This window comes from Eulemur rufifrons, chromosome 7, assembly GCF_041146395.1.
Source record: "Eulemur rufifrons isolate Redbay chromosome 7, OSU_ERuf_1, whole genome shotgun sequence".
Lineage (NCBI taxonomy): Eukaryota > Metazoa > Chordata > Mammalia > Primates > Lemuridae > Eulemur > Eulemur rufifrons.
In genome coordinates this window covers 15429747-15451808 of record NC_090989.1, presented here as the reverse complement: position 1 = coordinate 15451808, position 22062 = coordinate 15429747, and the positions used below count along the sequence as shown (strand labels likewise).

Here is a 22062-nt window from a genome sequence, read left to right as displayed (position 1 = left end):
ATGATTAGCTGATCTCTCAGGTAACCTCACTATTAGATATGCTATTTCCCATGTAATGGAAGACTGCAATAAAATTATTCCAAGTTCCAAATTTCCATCTTTTTATATTTTGGACCTATTTTTTTTTTTTTAATTTCAGAATATTAGGGGGGTACACATTTTTTGGTTACATGAATTACTTTTGTAATGGGCCCAATATTTAAGGGTAATAGTGCTGTGGCAAAAAGGCAGGCTTGCATCTACTCCACTCAGCTTGTTATACTGAATTTTACTTAGTGTTAAATTTTAACGCTAAGTAAAACTGTCACTTCTGAAGATTGAAAAAAATTTGCTCCCCCAAGTTATTTAGTGTAACTTGGCCTAGTAAGAACAGCAAAAATTTATTTACAAAATTGAAAGCTTCCTACAATATTTTTAAATGTTTTGTTTTTTCCACCAATCTTTAAGTTTCAGTACTATTCATTTATTTCTTCCCTCTCAACAGAGGAATAACTACCATTCTCCTTATAAATAAAATAATTATTTCTTTCAAATTCTCACCGTTGGGAAACCCACTCAAACTGAATAATAAATTCATTGACAAGTTTACAATGTAAATTTCACCACTACATGGAAATAATTCTTCCACAAGCAAAAGGTCAGTGTCATGAATTTAATTTTCTGAATTTCATAACCCTTGATAAATGGAGGCACCCTTAAAGTTCAGTTTTCACTCTTTTACACAGGATTTCAGAGCATGCTTCAAATAGCTTAAGATAAGCCATATTAATAACTTAGTATCATTTTATCATTAAAATAATCTACAATCAGAATACTACTAATTTTATTGTCATAACTAATAAAGTCTTAAAGTATCTATAGATGTAAATCACCTCTCTCAAATTCATTTTGCTTCACTTGGACTGTTCTAGAACACAGATCAACAAACTGAATGGGTTTATCAGTATAATACAGTTGTACAATGTTTTCACAAATTCCAATTCTGTAATTTAGGATTTTTTCATATTTATTTTTAAATATACAAAGAGATTAAACCATTAATATAAATATTTTCTCTCAAATATGTAATATTCTTTTGTAAAAGAAAAGGTTTCTAAACATTTACAAAGCAATCTAAAGATAAGTAAACCTGATTTCAGAATTATTATTATATTAATCAAAATAATTTTCCACAGAAGGTCCTATTTAAAGGTAACGCTCACTGGCTTCCACACATCAACACGCTAAGATGGCTCCAAACCAACGACTTTGTTTGATTTACTTCAGGGATCACTTCCAATGAAAAAAATCTCAGAAAAAGGTCTCACGACAGAGTGGACAAGTGGATTTGTTGCTAGATGTAAACCATTTGTACTGAAAAAGAAAATGTTTTAAATGTTAAAGGAACTCTTTGAAGCTGTCATTTTACATATATACATCTAAAGTAACCTTCATGTGATAAAGTGGAAAGGGAAGAATATTAAAATTTTTATCTCCAAACTCAGCACAACTATTACTTGCAAAGGCTCCACTAAGATTCTTTCTACCTAGGCTCACGCACACACCACTAAGAGATGAGGAAGAGCTCCTGCAAAGCAACTGAACATCAGGCAACCTCCTTTTCCGTGTGATGTTTAAAAAGAGCAAGGGGCTCTGATGTCAGATGGCCTCCAATTCCAATTCTTATACTCTCTTCAATGGTCTGGATCTCACAAGATCATCTATGTCTCAAGTGCTGACAGCTGTATTAGGAACACCCCTTTATTAAAGTACTTTGATGCTACCACAGCCTCAGTAAATTAGTAATTATCTTTCGCAGATTTTGAAAAATTACTTTTTAATATATTTCCCATTAACTACAATTAAGAGTTTAATATACATTGTTTTTCCCCAGTTACTTTTTAATTTATGTACATATATACAAACACACACATACATATATATGTGTGTATATATAAAGTATAGTTAAGTTCATTTCTCTTTAGACTTACCAAGCACGCTGAATGGAACTTTTTCTTGCACGTTCTACAGGCTTTTTTGGGAAGAGAATAGTTGAAACCATGAATGACTGAGAAACAGATCATACAATCTTCAACACCCTCAAAACGTTTGTCTACATTATTTTTCCATAATGCTAAGCCTTCCATTATACTTCCATTCTGTTAACAAGAAGAAAAAATAAGAGTCACTATACATTGAAGACCACCAATGTTATTTGTATAAAAGTTCACAAATTTTAAAGTTGAATTATAATTCTGAAAGAAGAGAAACTGCTTGGCTACATTCACATCCCCAAGTTTCATAAATGTTAGTTTTTTAAATAACTTCCCAAATTTTAAAAGCCAGATGTAATTTTTCTCCATTAAAGATAGACTTTGAAGGCTTTGGAACCAATATTTCAAGTCTTATAGTCTCAGCTTGTTGTATGATAAAACTCTTTTAATAATTAAATCATTTAGATCAATTCTCCTGATTTTTAACTAAAAATGATAAAATTATCTCATCTTCTCAACTGATTTTTTCCAGTTCTACAATATTGGTGGACATATTTGTTTTAAAATAACTTCTTTACTGTAGATTGCCTAAGATACATCACAGTGTGCAAACAGAACTGAAGAAGCCTTATAATTTGATTAAAGGTCAAAGGTCTTTGAGAGTAGAGGATTTCTCTAACCAAAGGAGAGTTGAAATTGAAGAATAAAGGTAGCTCAGAAAGAATTCATCTGTCTAGTATCTTTCAAAAGATTCTCTTCAAACAAATTATTTAATATCACATATGGTCCTACATCTTCTACAGTATCAAAGAAAAAAAGTCAATCCCTCTCAAACACTAGAAAATAAATCCCAAAGCCTTAAAAATTAAAACAGAGAGAGCAGTTTCAAACCATTTATCCAAGGAAATTTAATATCTACTTTTATCTTAGGCAGAAGAGATATATTTTGTGTTTAACCGTCCTTTGAAACAGAGCATCTCTTTCTAGTTTGGAAAGCCAAATGTGTAAGTGGAAACTTACCTGATGGGTGAGGTAAGTGCTTAACTGCAGCATCCAGTTCCGCCACTGCTGAACAGCCACTCCAACTCTTTTCCCACTTTCCACCGTTATTGAACCCAGTGGATAATTTGAAGGCAGTTGTATAATAAGTTCAATGACTATGTCCTCAATTGTATAAGTAGCCATTACTTCTCGAGTAGTAGCTCGAGCTTTAACCTGTAACACAAGAAAGGTAACTTTTTTTGCCAAATTCCTTTCATTCACTCAAAAAACATTTTGACAGATTGATTATTGGCAGCTAAATTCTTCATTCAAGGAAAATGCAGACAAACACATTTATTTATCTGACGTGAGATATTCAATAAATAGGTTTAAATAAAACCTGGCATGTTTTATAGTGATTTTTATGACATACAAAGTTTATTTTAAAAGAAATGCATAGCTCATAAAAAAGTATGTTTTATTAAATTAGGCTTACAACATAATAGTTAAATAGTTCTTAGGTAGACAAGTGACAGAATGGGTTATCAATTATCCCTTCTCTTCCAGACCCAGAGAATCAAATATCATTTCTATGTCTACCAAGTCTTTCTCTACCACATTATTCTCCTGAGCTTTGGAGCCAACCATCAACTGTCAGAACATGTATACCTGATTTTCTGAATTTTCATACTAGCACTGCAAACTCAACAGAAAACACTCATTGTCATCCTTTACAAACTTAATCTTACTTACTTATTTCCAAGCTAAAAACCATAGCATAATCTGAAATTTCTCCTTCTACCCCAACCTAGATATTAACTAGTTGTAAGTTTAGCTAAATTACCACCACAAAATCTCTCACATCCCTCGGCTTTTATATTTCCACTGATAACTGCACCTCACTCAGGCCCTACTCCTTTGCTCATAATGTCTACCCCACTATTCTTCCCAACTATTCATTTGAATCCAAGCTCTATGCCAACAACTCATGCTATCTATATATTGCAGTCAGGGCAATTTCACAGATTATAACTCTGACCATGCTATTGCATGAATGGAAAATCTCCAGTGGTTAAACAGAACTAAATACTTCAGATTGTTATTTGAAGGCTTTCCCAATATATTTCTGATCCAATGTTGAAGCAGTCTGCTCTCTATTTACCTTTGGGAACCCCACTCTATATGAATACTGGGTTATTCATCATTACTTGGACAATCACAGAAATAATATTCTTATCTCCATGCTTTTAGCTTTTGCTATACTATTTTTTCTATGTTAAATGTCTTTGTCTTCGTTTTCCCCATAACAAAATCCTGCCCACCTTAAATTAATCTTCCTCCATAAAGTCTCACCTAATCCCCTCAGCCAGATGAGCCTTACCTTTCCCACTCAGATCACAGAGCACTCTTTCTCTTAAGGTGCCACTTTCTACTTTCCAACGCAAAAATCATTGTCTGTATCACTCCTTTCCCTTTATTAGATTGTATGTTATTACAAGACAGGAATCCAACCCTACTAATCTGTTCATTTCCCAGGTGAGTGATACACAGAGCTTGGCATCTGTAAGTATTCCAATATATATTTTGAATGAACTAATGAATGCTCAAAAACTTTGGTTGGTAAATGAAATTATATTACCATTTCAATCCACACATAAAATAATGTTGAGATTTGATAAACAAGCATCAGAAAATAAGGTGGACAATTTCTATAAATTCTGAATCAAGGACCACAGTTTTGTTACAATGCACAATGACAGACATAACCAATATTCCAACAACTTTTCTAGACAAAAGTCACGACAATACTAACCGTCATGCCATTAAATAGCTGTGTACTTGTCTGCACAGAAGATATTTCTTGAAAAGAAAGAACATTGCTGACATACTTGCTTGTAAATCTGTCTACAATATTGAAAACACGCTTCTCACTGCTATTCCACCACAACCTAACCATGGCAGGCAAGTCTTTTAATGTCATGTGATAGACTGAACAAGCCAAGTGTGGAATATGGTATGGCAGAGTTGCTGTTTCTGAGGAAAAAACAAATTCTTGGTTAATAACATGTATTTCTTACATAGAATAATAACAGACTAATAGACTTTCTACTTTTCCTTAGAACGTCATCTTTAATTCCTCAACAGTAGTGCCATAGCTCATAAAACAAACATACAAGAGAAACCAGAACTCTGGAGTATTAGCATCCTTCTACACATTCAAAATGGACCATAAAAATGGCAAATGAAGTAAAAAAAAAAAAAAAAAAAGTAAAAATCCCGATTGACACTGAAAAATCTGCCTAGAAACAGCATTGTATATTCACATGAAAAACTACAAATAAAATGTAACACATATTTACAAAAAGATTCTCCATGTCTCCGTGTTATTGTGTTACAAATTATGCAAAGAAATTTGGCCTCCTTTACCTTCTCTAGAGCTTGCTGAGCTGCTGTGTGAAAGTCCTAGAACACCCACCTCAATACTCACAAGATGCAGTCCATCCTCAGATCTTCAAGGCATTTAAAAAATTCCTATTCTTAGTAAGTTGTTTATACTATTTATAGTACAGCTTGATGCAGGTACATCTACCCTTTCAGCTAAAATCTGAGCTCCCAGCATAAGGGAAATAAATTTTATTCATCTTTGTTTCCCCAACTGAAGACTACTTATTTACATGCCTACAAAATGTTATCATATGACAAAATTTGTTTACATACTAAAAGATAATAGTCTCAACATGCTAAGCTTCAAAAATGTATTAAATTCTTCACAACCTTATCCGTAAGATCTAATTATCTATCTTATTTGAGAATTATGAAAAATCTTGCATTTCAACATTCTCAAAGCCAGGACCCACGGTTTGGTATTATTGTCCATAGCCCCAGGGAAGAGTTTAATACAACCTAGCATGAACCTAGTCTTTAAGACAGAACAGAAACACATATCTTACCAACCTCTAATACTCAGCTGGAGCTCCTCAGTAAAGAACGTTTTAGGGTCCTTATTTGAGAGCTCAATAGCTGTCTCTGAATAGGTTGGGTTTTCTGGCATAAGCCTGAACAGATGATAAAGCAATTTATTCAAACTCTTTGTTTTCCGAAGGTACATCGAATACAGAGCCCGAAGCTGGTAGAGAGCAAAGGATTTGTTAGAAAAACCAACTAAACCAAGACAATCAGAAGAAAAGAACAAATCAAAGTATAACAGATTTCCTTTCCTCACAAACTAGCAGATGTCCTCACTATCCTTTCCTTATTAGACATTCATTTCTAACATCTTTCTCAAATTGTCCCTGTTAATACGCTCACCTTAACTTGGAGTCTCTGTTTGAGCCAAGAAAATCTATTCACCATTCCCACAGATGACTTGCTTACTCTCCTCCCAAGTCTTCCACACATTCTTTCCACACCATACTCCTTAATCTTTCCAATTCCTGCCCTAAAACTACTCCCATTCTTATAGCTGGACCTCACCCTCTATCAAACACTCCAGCATCCCTTTGGGATAGACAGCACGAATGAGTAGTCCAATATGTCTTGGGATCTTCTCACAGTTGTTTTATCAATCACAAAATTTCACATAAAAATATGGAATTCTGGTCTCTCTTTTAAAAATAGGAAAATCTGGCACCACTAGGAGCACTATAGGCATCTGTGTGAGACCTATGCTTTTCAACGCCTCCTCATCCTTCAGTAATGTAATTTTTTGCATTTTTCACATTTACTTTGCAGTTCTTTGGTATTTTTATTTGTTTTAACATGATTTCTTCCACTATACCACATATCTCCTTATAGTATAGACACCGTTTTCTGAACACTATGCATACTCAGATACAAGGATCAAGCCATAGGATTTGGAATTGATTCTCAAAATATGTTGAGAGAATGCCTTTACAGTAGAGCAATCTGGGGGTCACTACCTTTATTGAGTAATCAAACTTGACATCACCAATATAAGCAGAGCATCCCAAATCCACAAATCCAAAATTTTATGCTCCAAAATCTGAAACTTTTTGAGCACTGGCTTGACATTCAAAGGAAATGCTCATTGAAGGATTTCAGATTTTGGATGCTCAATCTGTAAGTATAATGCAAATACTACAAAAATCCAAAAAAAAATCTGAAATCTGAAACACTTCTGGTCCCAAGCATTTCAGATAAGGGATATTCAACCTGTAAAAGAATACAACATTTTGTGCCTCTGAGGCAGCTAAACTGAGGACACATCACAACTTGTACAGTAAGTACTCCTGCTGAAAACTAACCAGAATCTAATCATGAGTAAATGATCAGAGAAAGCCAAATTGTATGACAGGCTACAAAACCGCTGGACAAGAAAGAAAAGAAAGGTAGGGGAGTTATAGGTTAATGACATTTTTAAAGATATGGCAAACAAATGCAAACATGATCCTTGATTGAATCTTCAATAGAGAAGAAAATAAAACTATAAAGGATATTACTGGGGCAACTGTGGAAATCTAAAAAAAATAAGATAATATTGCATCAAAATTAAATTTTTCTTGAGTATTACCAATTATATTACACTTATGTAGAAATATGTCCTTGTTCTCAGGAGATATATGCTTATATAATTTTGGTAAAGCATTGTGATATCTGCAACTTACTTTCAAGTAGATCAGAAAAAAAAAATTATATATACAGAAAGCATGCACAACAGTTAAAAATTTCTAAATCTAGAAGGGTATATGACTTTTCATTGAATTATTCTTCTCTAAGTTTGAATATTTTTCAAAATAAGAAGTTGGAGAGAAAAGACAATATTTAAAAAATTAATCAGCCATATCGATGGACTTTAAAAAACACATGTCTATGACTCAGTAATCCCACTCTCTGGTATGCAACCCAGGAGAAATGAAAACACACAAAAACTTGTCCATGAATGTTCTCACAGCTTTATTCACAACAGCCAAAAAGTGAAAACAACCTAAATGTCCACCAACAGATGAACAGATAAACAAAATGTGGTATATCCATATAATGGTGTAGTATTTAGCCATAAAAAGAAATGCAGTATTGATACATGCTACAACACTTAGGAATCTTAAGAACACTATGCCAAGAGAAATAAGCCAGACACAAAAGACCACATATGTGCAATATCAATAATAGGCAAATCCATAGAGAGAGAACATAGATTAGTGGTTGCCAGGAGCTACGGGGTTTGAGAGGAAATGGGAAGTGATTACTAACAGCTGTAGGTTAGTATCACAAGGAGAATGTTGAAAATGTTCTAAACTTAGATAATGGCAATAGTTGCACAACTCTGTGAATACAGTTAGGCCTCCACAGCCACAGGTTCCACATCTGTGGATTCAACCAACTGTGGGTGGAAAATATTCAGGGGGAGGGAAATGCTAAAAAATAACCATACAAGAAAAAAATAATACAAATAAAAAAATACAGTATAATGATTTACATAGCATTTACCTTGTATTAAGTATTATAAGTAATGTAGAGTTGATTTAAAGTAGTATATGGAAGGATATGTATACATCATATGCAAATACCCATGTCATTTTATATAAGGGACCTGAGGATCTGTGGATTTTAGTATCCATAGGAGGTGCTAGGAATAATCCCCCATGGATACCAAGGGACGGCTGTATACCAAAAACACCAAACTGTACACTGTGAGTGGGTAAATTTTACGGTGTGTGAAGTATCTCAGTAAAGCTATAAAACACACACACACACACACACACACACACACACACACACAGCTCTGTTTCCAGTTCAATCTGATTTGCTAGGAGTTTTTTTAAGGAGAAAATTAAAACCACCCATGAAATAGGACCAATTAAAGTTTTTTAAAAAATCTCAGTTTACTTCAGGATTCGTCTAATTTGTATTATTTACTGGGTTATTCTGATTTGTCCCCAGCTAATTTCAAGTTTCAGGCTCAATAATAAGGGATGCTGTATAGTTCTTTGCACCATATGGCTTAATGAAAAGATGATGCATGGCTATTTTCCTAATTTCTTAATATAAAATGACAAGAACAAAATTATTCTTACACACTGAGGCCTCAATCTGCTGCAATTTTCTAGAGATCAACAATATTTTAAGAAACAAATGTAGGCCGGGCGCGGTGGCTCACGCCTGTAATCCTAGCACTCTGGGAGGCCGAGGCGGGTGGATTGCTCAAGGTCAGGAGTTCGAGACCAGCCTGAGCGAGACCCCGTCTCTACTAAAAATAGAAAGACATTATATGGACACCTAAAAATCTATATAGAAAAAATTAGCCGGGCATAGTGGCGCATGCCTGTAGTCCCAGCTACTTGGGAGGCTGAGGCAGTAGGATCGCTTGAGCCCAGGAGTTTGAGGTTGCTGTGAGCTAAGCTGACGCCACGGCACTCACTCTAGCCTGGGCAACAAAGTGAGACTCTGTCTCAACAAAAAAAAAAAAAAAAAAAGAAACAAATGTAGAAGCCCAATTGTCTCTTAAAATACATCATCAGCAAATAAAACTAGCTTAAGTCACAAACATAAGTGGCAGGTATGAAGAGAAAGAAAATGAATCTATTTAATCACTAGATCAATGTTGCCTCTGTGATTTGGTATTTCTTTTAGACATACAAATGCAAAAAAAATGCATAGATTGATACATTTGTACCAAAGTATAGGTTATGAGCAACAACATAAAATTTAAGAATTCTGAAAAATCACATTGGAAATAATTGTCATAAATATTTAATCACACCTTAAATATAAAGTCTTTTTGTATTCACCTGTCAAAGAAGGCACATACGTTATTAGGCTGATTCAATCAAAGCTTGAGCTTTTTAAGTGGGGATCTTCCTAAAAGAAATAAAAACTGGAATAGATCTTTCCAGTTTTTTCCCAGAAAATGAGCTCTTTCTTCCTAAACATGAGACAACAGAGACATCTAGTGGCTGCTATAATAATTTAGGTATAATAATTATGATAGGATATTTTCACCATTTAGAGCTAATAGTTTTAATTACATAGGTAATGTTTCATGGATCTTTCCCTGAACCCTGGATTTCAAATAAGGTAAATGTCCAGTTATAGATCACTGAAATCTCCACAACAGAGTCAGAAGATGACCTCCCCCCAAAATCAAATCTAATTATTATTATGACAGTACAAAATTAAATTATATAACTATTATTTCCTGCAATAAAAGGACTTGGAGATTATATTCAGCTAGAAAAAAATTGATCCAGCCACATTTCAGAAATTAACTACTTTTGCAAAAACTGTGTGCTTGGAGGGATAAGGAATTAGGAGCAGGAGTAAACTTAGCAGAATATCTGAAGTTAGCTAGTTAGATTAAAATGTCTGGCATAAAACGTTAAGGCATTTCCCCTTTCATTCAAAAGGAAGAAAAGGAAGGTATTTAGAACAGTAACAGAGAAACACATTAGGATAGAGTTGTCAAAGACTGTCACATATTTACTTACCTGAGATGAAGCAGCTTTGAAGAAAGTAAGTATTAATTTCCAAGTGAGGAGGTATCCCAGAACATAATAGAAGTCTTCACTCAGGGGCTTAACAGTAACTATCTGTCCAACAGGAATACACCCCAAAACATTTTCTAATAAGTCCTCTTGAGTGCTAAGAAGAGACATCAGCACTGCTGGTGGTGACCTAAGAATCAATGATTAAACACCACAGTTTTCTTTATAACTTGCCCCTTAACGAACTGACAGCATTTATAAACTTTAAGCATTTTAGAAAAATCTTTATTTTCCAAAAACTTTTTTTTAAAATTCCCCTCTGTAGATCCTGTTTTAACTGCTAATTTCACATAATGGCAACAGTAGAATCTGAAAGACATGCTATAAAAATGCGGACCTTAGCTGATAGCAGTTGAAGGAAAGATACTTTTAGAAAATATCTATTTCAGTTTTCTGTTTTATAGATCAAAAAAAGCACACATCCAGAGAAGCCATATGTTTAGTTCAAAATCCCTCAGCTAGTCAGGAGAACTATTAGGGCTTCTGAGTCCTACCAGGCCCTTAATCACCTATAAAGGGAAATGAGAGGATTAAGACTTTGATAAACACAGGAAATAATTATATGCTTTTTAAAAAAATCCTAAGACTGTATTCTCTTTTTAGGAAAGTAAATTTAACATTCATGTTAATTCATGAAAATGTAAGTTAATTTTCTTCTTTATTGAACTACTATGTTTATTTACACTTTCAGTTATACTTATGAGATTCTCAAAATGTGAAATATTTGTATCCTTTCAAACCCTCTTCTCTATGATACTCTGGCTTGGTTCTCTCTTTTTATCTCTGTGATCTTTCCTCCCTCGTGGCTTTCTTCTCCCAGCCCTTTACGGGCCTTCTCCAAGCTTCTGCACTTAGGTGTTACTTTACCTTCAACATCTCCATCTCATGTACCAAGCCTTCTCTATTCCATACTGATGGTCAATAGATCTTACAAATAACAGCTCTGAAATCTCTCCACTTTCCACACTGACTTCCACACATTATTAACTCTGGAATGATCTCCACTTCTGCTTGCCTCTTTCTGCAATTCATGCTTTATACTATTGCCAGAATCAGCTGGTGGTTATCCTATCTCCTACCAAATAATATCCCCAACTCTAAAACAATGTCATTTTTAAGGCCATTCATTATCCTGTTCCTCTTCTAGCTTCAATTTCCACTATACCCTGCCTACTCTATACATACTGGTTCATTTATTCCTTCATTATTCAACAAATGAGCACTACTCATGAGTCTGCTATAAGTCAGGAAACATTCTTAGTGCTATGGATATAGTCAGAAACAAAAATTTCTGCCTTCATAGAGCTTACATTCCAGTGAAGGAAAATATTGATAACAAAAAAATATGTTAAGTGGCAACTACTCAACATTCCCCGAGAACATCCTGAATATATCATGCCTCAGTGAGTGCCTTTGCACATGATGTTTCCTTAACTTATGTTGTCTTTCTGGTCTTATAATGGTACCTAACTTTAAAGGCCCAGTTTAAATGTCTCTTCCTCAAGAGAAAGTCTTCCCTTCCTGATGGACATTAATTATGCCCCCGTAACATGCTATCTATCCTTTTTCTTGGCACCTATGTCTTCTATTACAGGATAAAATCATCTATGCTAGATTACAAACTCCTTAAGAATATGTTTACTAAAAACTGTATTCCCCCTCTCAGCATTTAATTAACACTTTGCACAAAGTGGACATTCAATAAATATTTGAACTGATACACACCTCCACAGCTCTCGTGTGGCTGAAGAAAGTTTTACCAAATAGTAGCAAACTGAAAATGTGATTTAGGAATAATTAAGACAGAGAATCTTCTGGGTGAACTCTAGATTTCATTTATATCTTACAAATAAGTTAAAAAGGGCCACTCTGTAGAATGAACCTATACTCTAAATTTAGAGCTTCTGTGTTGCTTCAGTCTTCTAAAAACATTATAAGTGAGGTAAATTATAAGAATTTAGTAAAACAAATTATCTTTTAAAAAAACCTTACAAGGCTGGTTCTTCTTCTTCATCTCCATATGACTTTAGATTATCCTGATCATACTGTGGTAATTCAGGCATCAATCTGGAAATTAGAACATTATTTTAAAATGTTTTATATTAAATTACCCACTGTTAAATAATGTCCAACAGCAGAAAAACCAATTTAATGAGTTTTCTCTGAAATAACTATCTATGGCCAGGACTATCTAAATATAAATTGTGAATGGAGAACAATAACCTGAAAGAGCAAACAACCTTGTGTCTCTGTTACTGAAATACATAGGTTTCTTATTAATTTTTTTTTTTTTTTAAGTCTCACCCTGTTGCCTGGGCTAGAGTCCTGTGGCGTCAGCCTAGCTCACAGCAACCTCAAACTCCTGGGCTCAAGTAATCCTTCTGCCTCAGCCTACCGAGTAGTTGGGACTACAGGCATGTGCCACCATGCCCGGCTAATTTTTTCTATATACTTTTAGCTGTCCAGATCATTTCTTTCTATTTTTAGTAGAGACGGGGTCTTGCTCTTGCTCAGGCTGGTCTCGAACTCCTGACCTCGAGTGATCCTCCTGCCTCAGCCTCCCAGAGTGCTAGGATTACAGGTGTGAGCCACCGCGCCCGGCCTCTTATTAATTTTTTAATTTGACTTCTTTTAATAATGAAAAGTAAAAACTAAATATACATTCTACTTTTTGCACCATTGTAATATTGATTCAACTAGAAGAATTCTTACTTGTATAACATATGATAAACAGCAATTTGCACAGGCCGAGCTCTGAAGAGGAGTAATGGGGCCAATGTATTTAACAAAGTCTGGAGATATTCTGGCATGTTTGTTTTTTGGTCAGCAACCAATCTTGCAGGAAGTTTGTGACTCAAGAGCTGATCCTTGGAGATATATGTTAATGTTTCACACATGGGCTTCAGCATTGCATTCTGAAAGGATGTTTCAGACATATCTTTGTTTTCTCCTGATGAGAAACAGGAAAAAAACATGCATATCACAAAAGAAAGTTAGTAATATAGCTTGACTGATTCACATACAATCAAATGTAATTTAAGAAAGAGAAATAAAAACAAGACATAAACATTAGAGCATTCCTAACTAGAAACATGAACTGAATATATATATTTCAGTTAATCTCAACTGTTTTAATGACTTTTATCTCATTTTTTTTTTTTTTTTTTTTGAGACAGCGTCTCACTCTGTTGCCCGGGCTAGAGTGCCGTGGCGTCAGCCTAGCTCACAGCAACCTCAAACTCCTGGGCTCAAGCGATCCTTCTGCCTCAGCCTCCCAAGTAGCTGGGACTACAGGCATGCGCCACCATGCCCGGCTAATTTTTTCTGTATATATTTTTAGTTGTCCATATAATTTCTTTCTATTTTTAGTAGAGACGGGGTCTCGCTCTTGCTCAGGCTGGTCTTGAACTCCTGACCTCGAGCGATCCACCCGCCTCGGCCTCCCAGAGTGCTAGGATTACAGGCGTGAGCCACCACGCCCGGCTATCTCATTCTTTAAAAATAAAGCAAATGTTCAATAGAGAGGTTCCATTCATGCAATCTATTCATATCATGTGAATTACTATTTTAATTTGCAATGGTCATTGTACACCTTGCCATTTTTTAATTCTTGTTTGTAAAGCAGAAGCATAGATGATGCTTCTGAGAAGCCAAGCTTTCTCTTCTGGCTCTTTTCTTTTACTATTCAGTATTATTTGATTCAAACATCCAAAAATTTTGTTTTGAATTTTTCAATAAGTCATTTCCAATGAATCTCATTATTATTCCCCTTTTCACTTGCCTGTAGCAGTCACCAAAATAGGTAAAAGCAAACTGTGGATGCCCTGGGAAAAAAATTCTTTCCATTCACTGATTAGATTTACAGGAAGATTGTCAATGGTATCCCGAGTTGTGGAATCAAAATAAGCACTGAGATCACAGGCCAAATCACAGCTGACACAGGCAAACAGTTGCACCAGTGGAACAGAATACAATGCCTGATTCTCACTTGTTGTCTGAAGAAACAATAAAAATGAAATAGGTAAACAGATTTCTACCAGCACACTACAAATAAAGGCAATCTGAATTTTAAAATAAAAAGCAGTTGAAGTGTATAGTCTTAGGAGAAATTTGTATTTTACATCAAAATAACTTTTTTCAAAATTAAATACTATGAATTAGAATCATTAATGAACAATTTATTCTGAAATGCCTTTTTTATTTCAGATACATTAAATATGCATTTCTAATTTTCTTAGTAGCTCTACAAATTGTTTGGTATCATTTTAAAACAAGAAAACTGAGACTCAAATAGTTCAAGTTTAAAACCCTAAGTCACACAACTAATAGCAGGCAAAGCAGAGATTCAGACCAATTCAACCCTGACTGACTTGCTGCCTCAGAGCTCATAAGTATTATATCTCCAGTTGCTTAGGTCATAAAAAATTATACTAATTCCCTCTGAATGTGGTAATCTTTAATGCATTACTCTGGCAATACTGACACAGTAGGTTTCAGAAATAATTACAAACAAAAAAGACCAAAAACTTGTCATGAAAAGATAAAAATTAAAAGAGTTGTGCTGCAAATATTGTAAAACAAGCCAAAAGCCAATGGAGAGAACATTTTCATAGCATTGAGATTTGGTCACTGAAGGATGCTGACAGTCATTAAACTTCTATCATTTTACTGTTCTGTCAAATAGTAGCTAGTGAGGGGAACATCTATAAAGTATTTTAAATGTTTGCAAAGGAGCTAATTATAATCACTACTTAAAGAATAAGATTAGTAAATAGTTCTGATACAAAGGTATGTACAAAGACCCAACAGACATGATGACATAGCAGGTTTATTTACCTCCAACCAAGCCAACATGGAGCACATGATGAAGTCCCATTCACTCTCTGCCAAAGGAGATGAGCAACATTTCAGAAATAGGGAAAGGAAACGGATTATTTCTATATTTACACCCAATACCTCTGGACTGGCTTCTGACAGATTACTGTGATAAAGACAAAATCAAAATAACAAAAGAAACCAAAAAGTATTAAAGGATTATACTGACATTCAATTAGAAGATACTGTTTTAAATTTTATATACTTATAAATGACTGACTTAAATGTCAACCATTACTCTACAAAGTTGTGACTATAAAATAAATAGTTTGCATCTGTATTGTATATAGGGGGAAAAACATAGTATAAAGTATCACCTACCAACTGAAAAGAAAAATATCTTCATGTTCTTTCTTCCAGGATATTATAATTTTTAATATACCATGTAATAGCTCTCCATCATCTATGCTTCTGGTTTGCAGACAAGAATTGAAAATGGCAAGATGTCCAAAACCTCCTAAAGTCAAAATCAAAATGAAAATGAAAAATTTTTAAAAATTGTATTGCTGCTATAAAAAAGAAAGTCTACTTTGAGAGGTTAAAAACTTTCTCAAGAAGTGCCCAGGTTAAGAACTCTAAAAATGGCTTACATGAAAGAGTAAACAAATGAGCTTGTAAGCTCCACAGGGCAGAGACCCTGTCTCCATCCCAGCACCTAGCACAGAATAGGGAATTTGGCAAAGGGAGGACAGTAAGTGAATGATACTGTGATTTTAACTAACCTATGCTGTTTTTTGTTTTGGTCTTTCAAGTACAGGACATATTCAGCATACTCACCTCTCAAATAAAAACAAAAAACCCACAGCTATAGAGTGTACAAGTTAAATAAGGACAAAAAATAGAACATAACTGTTCCATAATTCATACATTCACTCAATAAGCATCTACTATATGTGGTAAGCTTGTATGGGGTTCCCACTTTTTAGAATCCCTACCATTTCTCAAAATCCATCCTCTGGTGCATATTAATACCCTTTATTCCCCAACCTTCTAACTTAAATGCCAGCCAAACTGAACTATCTACATCCTTGTATGTTTTTGTGCACCTGGAATGTCCTTCCCTAAGTATGTCCATGTGGAAAACTATTTATTCCTCAATATCCCATTGAAATATTCCTTTATGAAATCGCCATTGCCATCCTCAAAGCAGAGTGGAAACTCCTTCCTTTCTGCTACTTCTATACATAGTACATCTTTTTGCTACATTAGTTATCACATCATGTATATTTATGTCTGCTTTCTCTACCATAGGAACTGCCATATAGCAGGTGCTCATTAAGTATTTATTAATAAGCAAATGAATAAAGTACAGAGTGCTCAAAACAGTTTCAAATACAACAAAAGCTATTCCCCCGTTTGCCCTTATATGTTCAAACATTGGGTGACTAGAGAGAAATGAGGCTTAGCTTTAAAAAAACTATAGATGGAAATGAAATGATTAGAGGGTATTTGTGGGTGCAAAGCTTCCCTTAAAGCTGTACCCTTTCTGTACCCCAAAATGATAATAGCCACTATTTAACGACATTCATCCATATAAACTAGAACAAATTAGTTGTAATTCAATTTATTTCTGCTAGATTTGGTTGTATATATTAAGAAACACTTCTTTCATCTGAAGCAGTAATTAAATTAATGAAATATTACCAAGCAACTAACCATCAGTACTGCAAAGGTCTTTCTTAGTCCAGCCCAAAAGCGCAGGCATACAATGAGCACTAAATTCTTTCTTTTCTTCTTTTGACAAAAATGGACACAGACTTTGAATGGTATGCAAATTGCCTTCAGTTAGTGGGAAAAAACTGTTTAAAGAAAAAATATGAATTATATTTATTCTAAATATTCAGTTATTTCCTAATATTCCTCTTATTCAGACTATTCAAAAAGACTAATTCTACCACATAAAATAATTATGTAGAAAAATAAAAGAAACTATGAGATTAATAAGTACTGACTCAATAAAAATGTGGATAATTTTTTTTTGCTGATTCTTTCTCTTTTCTGCATGTTTATAATTTTTAAAGTGAGCATATATAACTTCCCCCATGTATGATTTTGAAAATTACACTAGCAATGAGATTATACTCTTTTTAAGTGTCAATTGATTCAATTTAAACAATACCACTTCTGTGTCCTTTCTTTGAACTGACATTCATATATGTGCATATAGTTGGTTTTTATTCACATAAAAGGGATCACACTAAGCACACTGTCCTATTATCTGCTACTTATACATGTTATAGATCTTTCTCTGTCAAAGCATATACATATAAATTATTCTATTTTAAAGCTATATAATAAAAACAAACAAAATCTACATAACACTCCATACTATGGATGTATCATTATTTAGCTATTTTCCTATTAGTGGATATTTAGGTTTTTCCCCCTCAAATTTTTGCTTTTACAAATTATGGTGCAATAAATGTCCTCGGGCAGATATTATTCTATACATGTGCAAATACCTCCTTAGGCAAGATTCTCAGAAGCAGAATTCCAAGATCAAAGGATTTGAATGTATGATATTATAGTAAGTTCAAATGGCTTTCCAAAAAAGTATAATCAACCTACACTTTCACCAAAAATGTACAAGTATGACTATTTTGCTATAAATATAAACTTAATGAATCTTTTTTAATTTCTGGCAATATGGTAAATAAAATGTTCTACTTTTAATCTGTACTTCTGCCATTATTAGGAAGACAAATTCTTTTGTTTTCACATTTCATTATTGTATTACCTTTGAACATATTTCATCCATGCCTGTTCAAGTCCTTGACACATTTTTCAATTTAGACCATTTTACTGATTTATAGGAATTATTTATATATTATGAATAGTTTTTGTTAATTTGCAAATGTCTTCTCCCATTTTGTCATTTGTCCCTATAACCTCTATTTATTTATTTATTTGTTTGTTTGTTTATTTTTGAGACAGTCTTACTCTGTCCCCTGGGTAGAGTGCAGTGACATCATGATAGCTCACTTCAGCCTCAAACTTCTAGGCTCAAGCAATCCTCCTACCTTAGCCTCCCAAGTAGCTGGAATTAGAGGCATACACCAGGATGCCCAGCTAATTTTTCTATTTTTAGTAGAGACGGGGTCTCACTCGTGCTCAGGCTGGTCTCTAACTCCGGAGCTCAAGCAATCCTCCCACCTCAGCCTCCCAGAGTGCTAGGATTACAGGCATGAGCCATCTCGCCTGGCCCTTTATTATATTTTTGTCACACAGAAGTTTTCATTTTCTTGGTTGCAATATTATACTAGAGATATGCAAAATAGTACTACTGGGGAAAACTAGATGAAAGGTTTATGTACTATTTTTTATTCTTTGTATTATTTCTTACATATTCATGTGAATCCATAGTTACTTTAAAATAAAAATTTTTTAAGTAAGATAAAAATGCCCAAATTAATTTAGAATTCTACTGTTGCAGAACCTATTTGTATCATTTCAGAATTCTTCTTGGTAAATCAGTAAATTCAAAATGCTTGTGGTAAATCTCAGCTAAGTATTAACTTGAATGTTGAGTTTTGCTGTCATGCCCAAACCCACAATCTACTTCTTTGTCTTAAGAACACATTTATTACATTTCTAGATCATATTTCAGTAGGATGACTCTTATTAAGAAAAGAGGAGTAAGTAACTTTCCCGGCCACTTCCATATAGCAAATAAAGTGATAGAAGGGCATTAGAGAGGGGAAAAAGAAAGATTTCTAACAGAAAGATTTCTGAAGAGAAAAAGTTTATGAAATGCCACTGGTTAAAAAAAGTACTATATAAAATTCCACAACACAGTTATATAGTTAAAAATGCTTATTATTAAAATAGGTATATCCCTAACCCAGTTTTAAAGTCTTTAATCCTCATTTCCATTAATTGAATTTTCTTATTTCCTATGACTTCTTTTCTTGATTCATTACAGATTATTCATTAATTAGGCAATGCCAAGGTGACCAATTACAATAAATTCCAAAGTAAAAACATTTTAAATAAGAATACCCTTCTTTTCTCCTATAATGTGGTTTTACTTCATCAGATGAAATGCTTCGGGAACTGATCAATTTAGCAATAACAAGAGACCAAAGTGTGCCATGTTTCCTGGATCTGAAAAAGGAAAAAACATTATATTTCATTTCAAAAGTGTTCTTAATAAAATTTTTAAACACTGGCTATCTGGATTCCTTTTACAAAATTAAATAAATCACCTTGGGAGGGCATTAATTCACTCAGGACATTGCATCTAAGCAACTGCCATTAATTACCCAAAAGACTGGGAGGCTTTCAACACTCCTTTACAAGTGGTACTGAGCTCTCATCCCAAGGCAACCCCAAAGCAAATTCAGCCCCAAGAGGGGAGATGACCTTAGCGATTAGGCTTGAAGACTAGAGGCTGCAGTTAGGAAAGGTATCTCCCATAAGACACCCAGGCTAGCGTAAGTTGAAGAACCAAGGAGGTACTATTATCCACTGAAGAAAGTTGTAAGTGTAGTAGGATTGGAGAAGAAGCCTGGGTCCTCTGCAAAGCATGCTCAAAATATATAAACAAGTGATAAACTCTTATAGAGGAAGCAGTTCAACATAGTCATTTTAATAAGCTAAACACCTAACTGCTATAACCTCTATGAGAACTCTGTTTTCATACCCACCTTCCTCATCTAGGGCAGAGGGTACTGCGATTATAACATTAAGACATACCTATAACAACATGTAAGATAAAGGCTGCATTTGAGAGGATGGGTGACAGAGACAAATTAAACTTCTATAGGCTGTTACTTCTTTCATTGTCATCTGCCCCCTGAATGTAGTTATGGATTTAATAAGACAGGCAGAGTCCAAATATCTCTCACCAGAAGATTAAATCAAGTGCTTAGTATCCAAGAAGTGTTTACCATTAAGAATAGGGATTATTTAGATCAACCTTCTGACTGACACATTAGCATGAAGTAGGCTTACATCTTACAGAAGACAAAACCATAAACAAGTAAAAAAATCATTTAAAAAGTGGAAATTGAAAGGGATTCTTAAAAAAGAAAAAAAAAAAGGAATTCTTACCTGTTAAATAACAGCTCCAAAAGGCCAGAAGTATTACCAAGTACACGTAAGTTATCATATGTAATATTCATTTTTTGAAGCATTTCACAAAATCCAGTTAGAAAAATAGGTGGATTGTCTAATTCTTCACACCACTGCAGTGAATAGAGCAGTTCTGCAACTAATAGAATGGATGGCACCAAATTATCAAATGAACTTTGTGAACAAACCCTTCAATTATTTTCACTTCTCCGTGCCACTTTCTAACACTGTTATGTCCACTCATCTAACATCATCTATGAACTGATTCTCAAATCTGCTTTGAGAGTTCAAGGACAATGAAAAAGGAAAACATTTATCTGATACAAAATCCCACCCCTCTTCCAAATTTTATTTGGTCTTTTTTCTGATTAGTTAAGAATGTGAGAAGAATCTAAGTTACTAGAGATACTGAAAGACTCTTCCTACTACTTGGTATAATTGGTGAGAAGTTGCATACATGAAAAAACACTAAGATTTTAGATTTTGGGCTGGGCACGGTGGTTCACGCCTGTAATCCTAGTACTATGGGAAGCCAAGGTGGGCGGATCGTTTGAGCTCAGGAGTTCGAGACCAGCCTGAGCAAGAGCGAGACCCCATCTCTACTAAAAATAGAAAGAAATTATATGGATAACTAAAAAAATATATATATAGAAAAAAAATTAGCCAGGCATGGTGGTGCATGCCTGTAGTCCCAACTACTTGGGAGGCTGAGACAGGAGGATCCCTTGAGCTCAGGAGTTTGAGGTTGCTCTGAGCTAGAATGACACCACGGCACTCACTCTAGCCTGGGCAACAAAGTGAGACTCTGTCTCGAAAAAAAAAAAAAAAAAAAAAAAAAAAAAAGATTTTAGATTTTGCATTGATGCATTAAGAAAAAAAAAAAAACAAAAAAACAAAACACTAAGAGATCCAAGACCTTAGATAAGAAGTTCATGCCAATGTGGTAAGAAATGGAAGACAGCATGATACAGTAAAAAAAGAGCACAGGACTTGGTGACAGACTGGTCTGGATTCAAATCTGTGTCCATCTCGAGCTGTATACATACAATTAGGATACCACCAACTACCTCACAGGACTGTTGTGAGAATTAAATGACCAAGTGTCTATCATGAAACCTGGCATATCATAGGTTTCTAATACATAAATAGTCATAACTTCCTTCTTTAGAGTCATGTATGGATTTTGGAGTCAGAGCCTTGAGACCTAGTTCAAAATCTAATCCTACGCTTACCAGCTAAATAACTCTAGTCAAGATAACAAAAACAACAATATCTGACTGACGGGACTGATGAGAGTAAATAATATTGCCACTTGTAATTAGTAACACAATTAACATACATAAATTATCACAAAAAGTATTACTCTAGTTTCCAGTTTTATGTTTAGACAGATTTACTCTGTGAGCAATGTAAACTATAGGCTTCTTTCTCTGCCCTTAACTGAATGTGGAGCTGGCTGACCAAAAGAGGTATTTCAGTGCTTCAGCTGTCTTCCACAGAGCATATCATCTCCCCTACTGCTAACTGTGTTACAGCTGAGGGCTTACAAACAAGACTGACACAGGACTTCTGCAAATCCTCTACTTTTAATACCATCTTGTACAAGTCACACCGCTACCTACAATTCTAAGCCATTTCCTGAAATGGGAAAATCTGCT

General features: G+C 34.4%; 1 protein-coding gene across 2 annotated transcripts in view; it reads right to left on the bottom strand.

Moving 5' to 3' along the window:
• Positions 1-1149: 1149 nt before the first annotated feature.
• The window catches only part of LTN1 (listerin E3 ubiquitin protein ligase 1), a 61463-nt gene continuing 40550 nt past the window's right edge, over positions 1150-22062 (bottom strand). For both annotated transcript variants that reach the window (XM_069472409.1, XM_069472410.1), the window contains 14 exons: positions 20384-20543; positions 19331-19435; positions 16988-17130; positions 15653-15788; positions 15293-15437; positions 14238-14451; positions 13169-13406; positions 12449-12523; positions 10400-10586; positions 5910-6081; positions 4768-4988; positions 2994-3188; positions 1971-2138; positions 1150-1353 (listed from right to left, as the gene is read on the bottom strand). In XM_069472409.1, coding sequence (XP_069328510.1) covers positions 1291-1353; positions 1971-2138; positions 2994-3188; positions 4768-4988; positions 5910-6081; positions 10400-10586; positions 12449-12523; positions 13169-13406; positions 14238-14451; positions 15293-15437; positions 15653-15788; positions 16988-17130; positions 19331-19435; positions 20384-20543 — 2222 coding nt within the window. In that variant the 3' untranslated portion in view covers positions 1150-1290. The remainder of the gene's footprint in view (positions 1354-1970; positions 2139-2993; positions 3189-4767; positions 4989-5909; positions 6082-10399; positions 10587-12448; positions 12524-13168; positions 13407-14237; positions 14452-15292; positions 15438-15652; positions 15789-16987; positions 17131-19330; positions 19436-20383; positions 20544-22062) is intronic.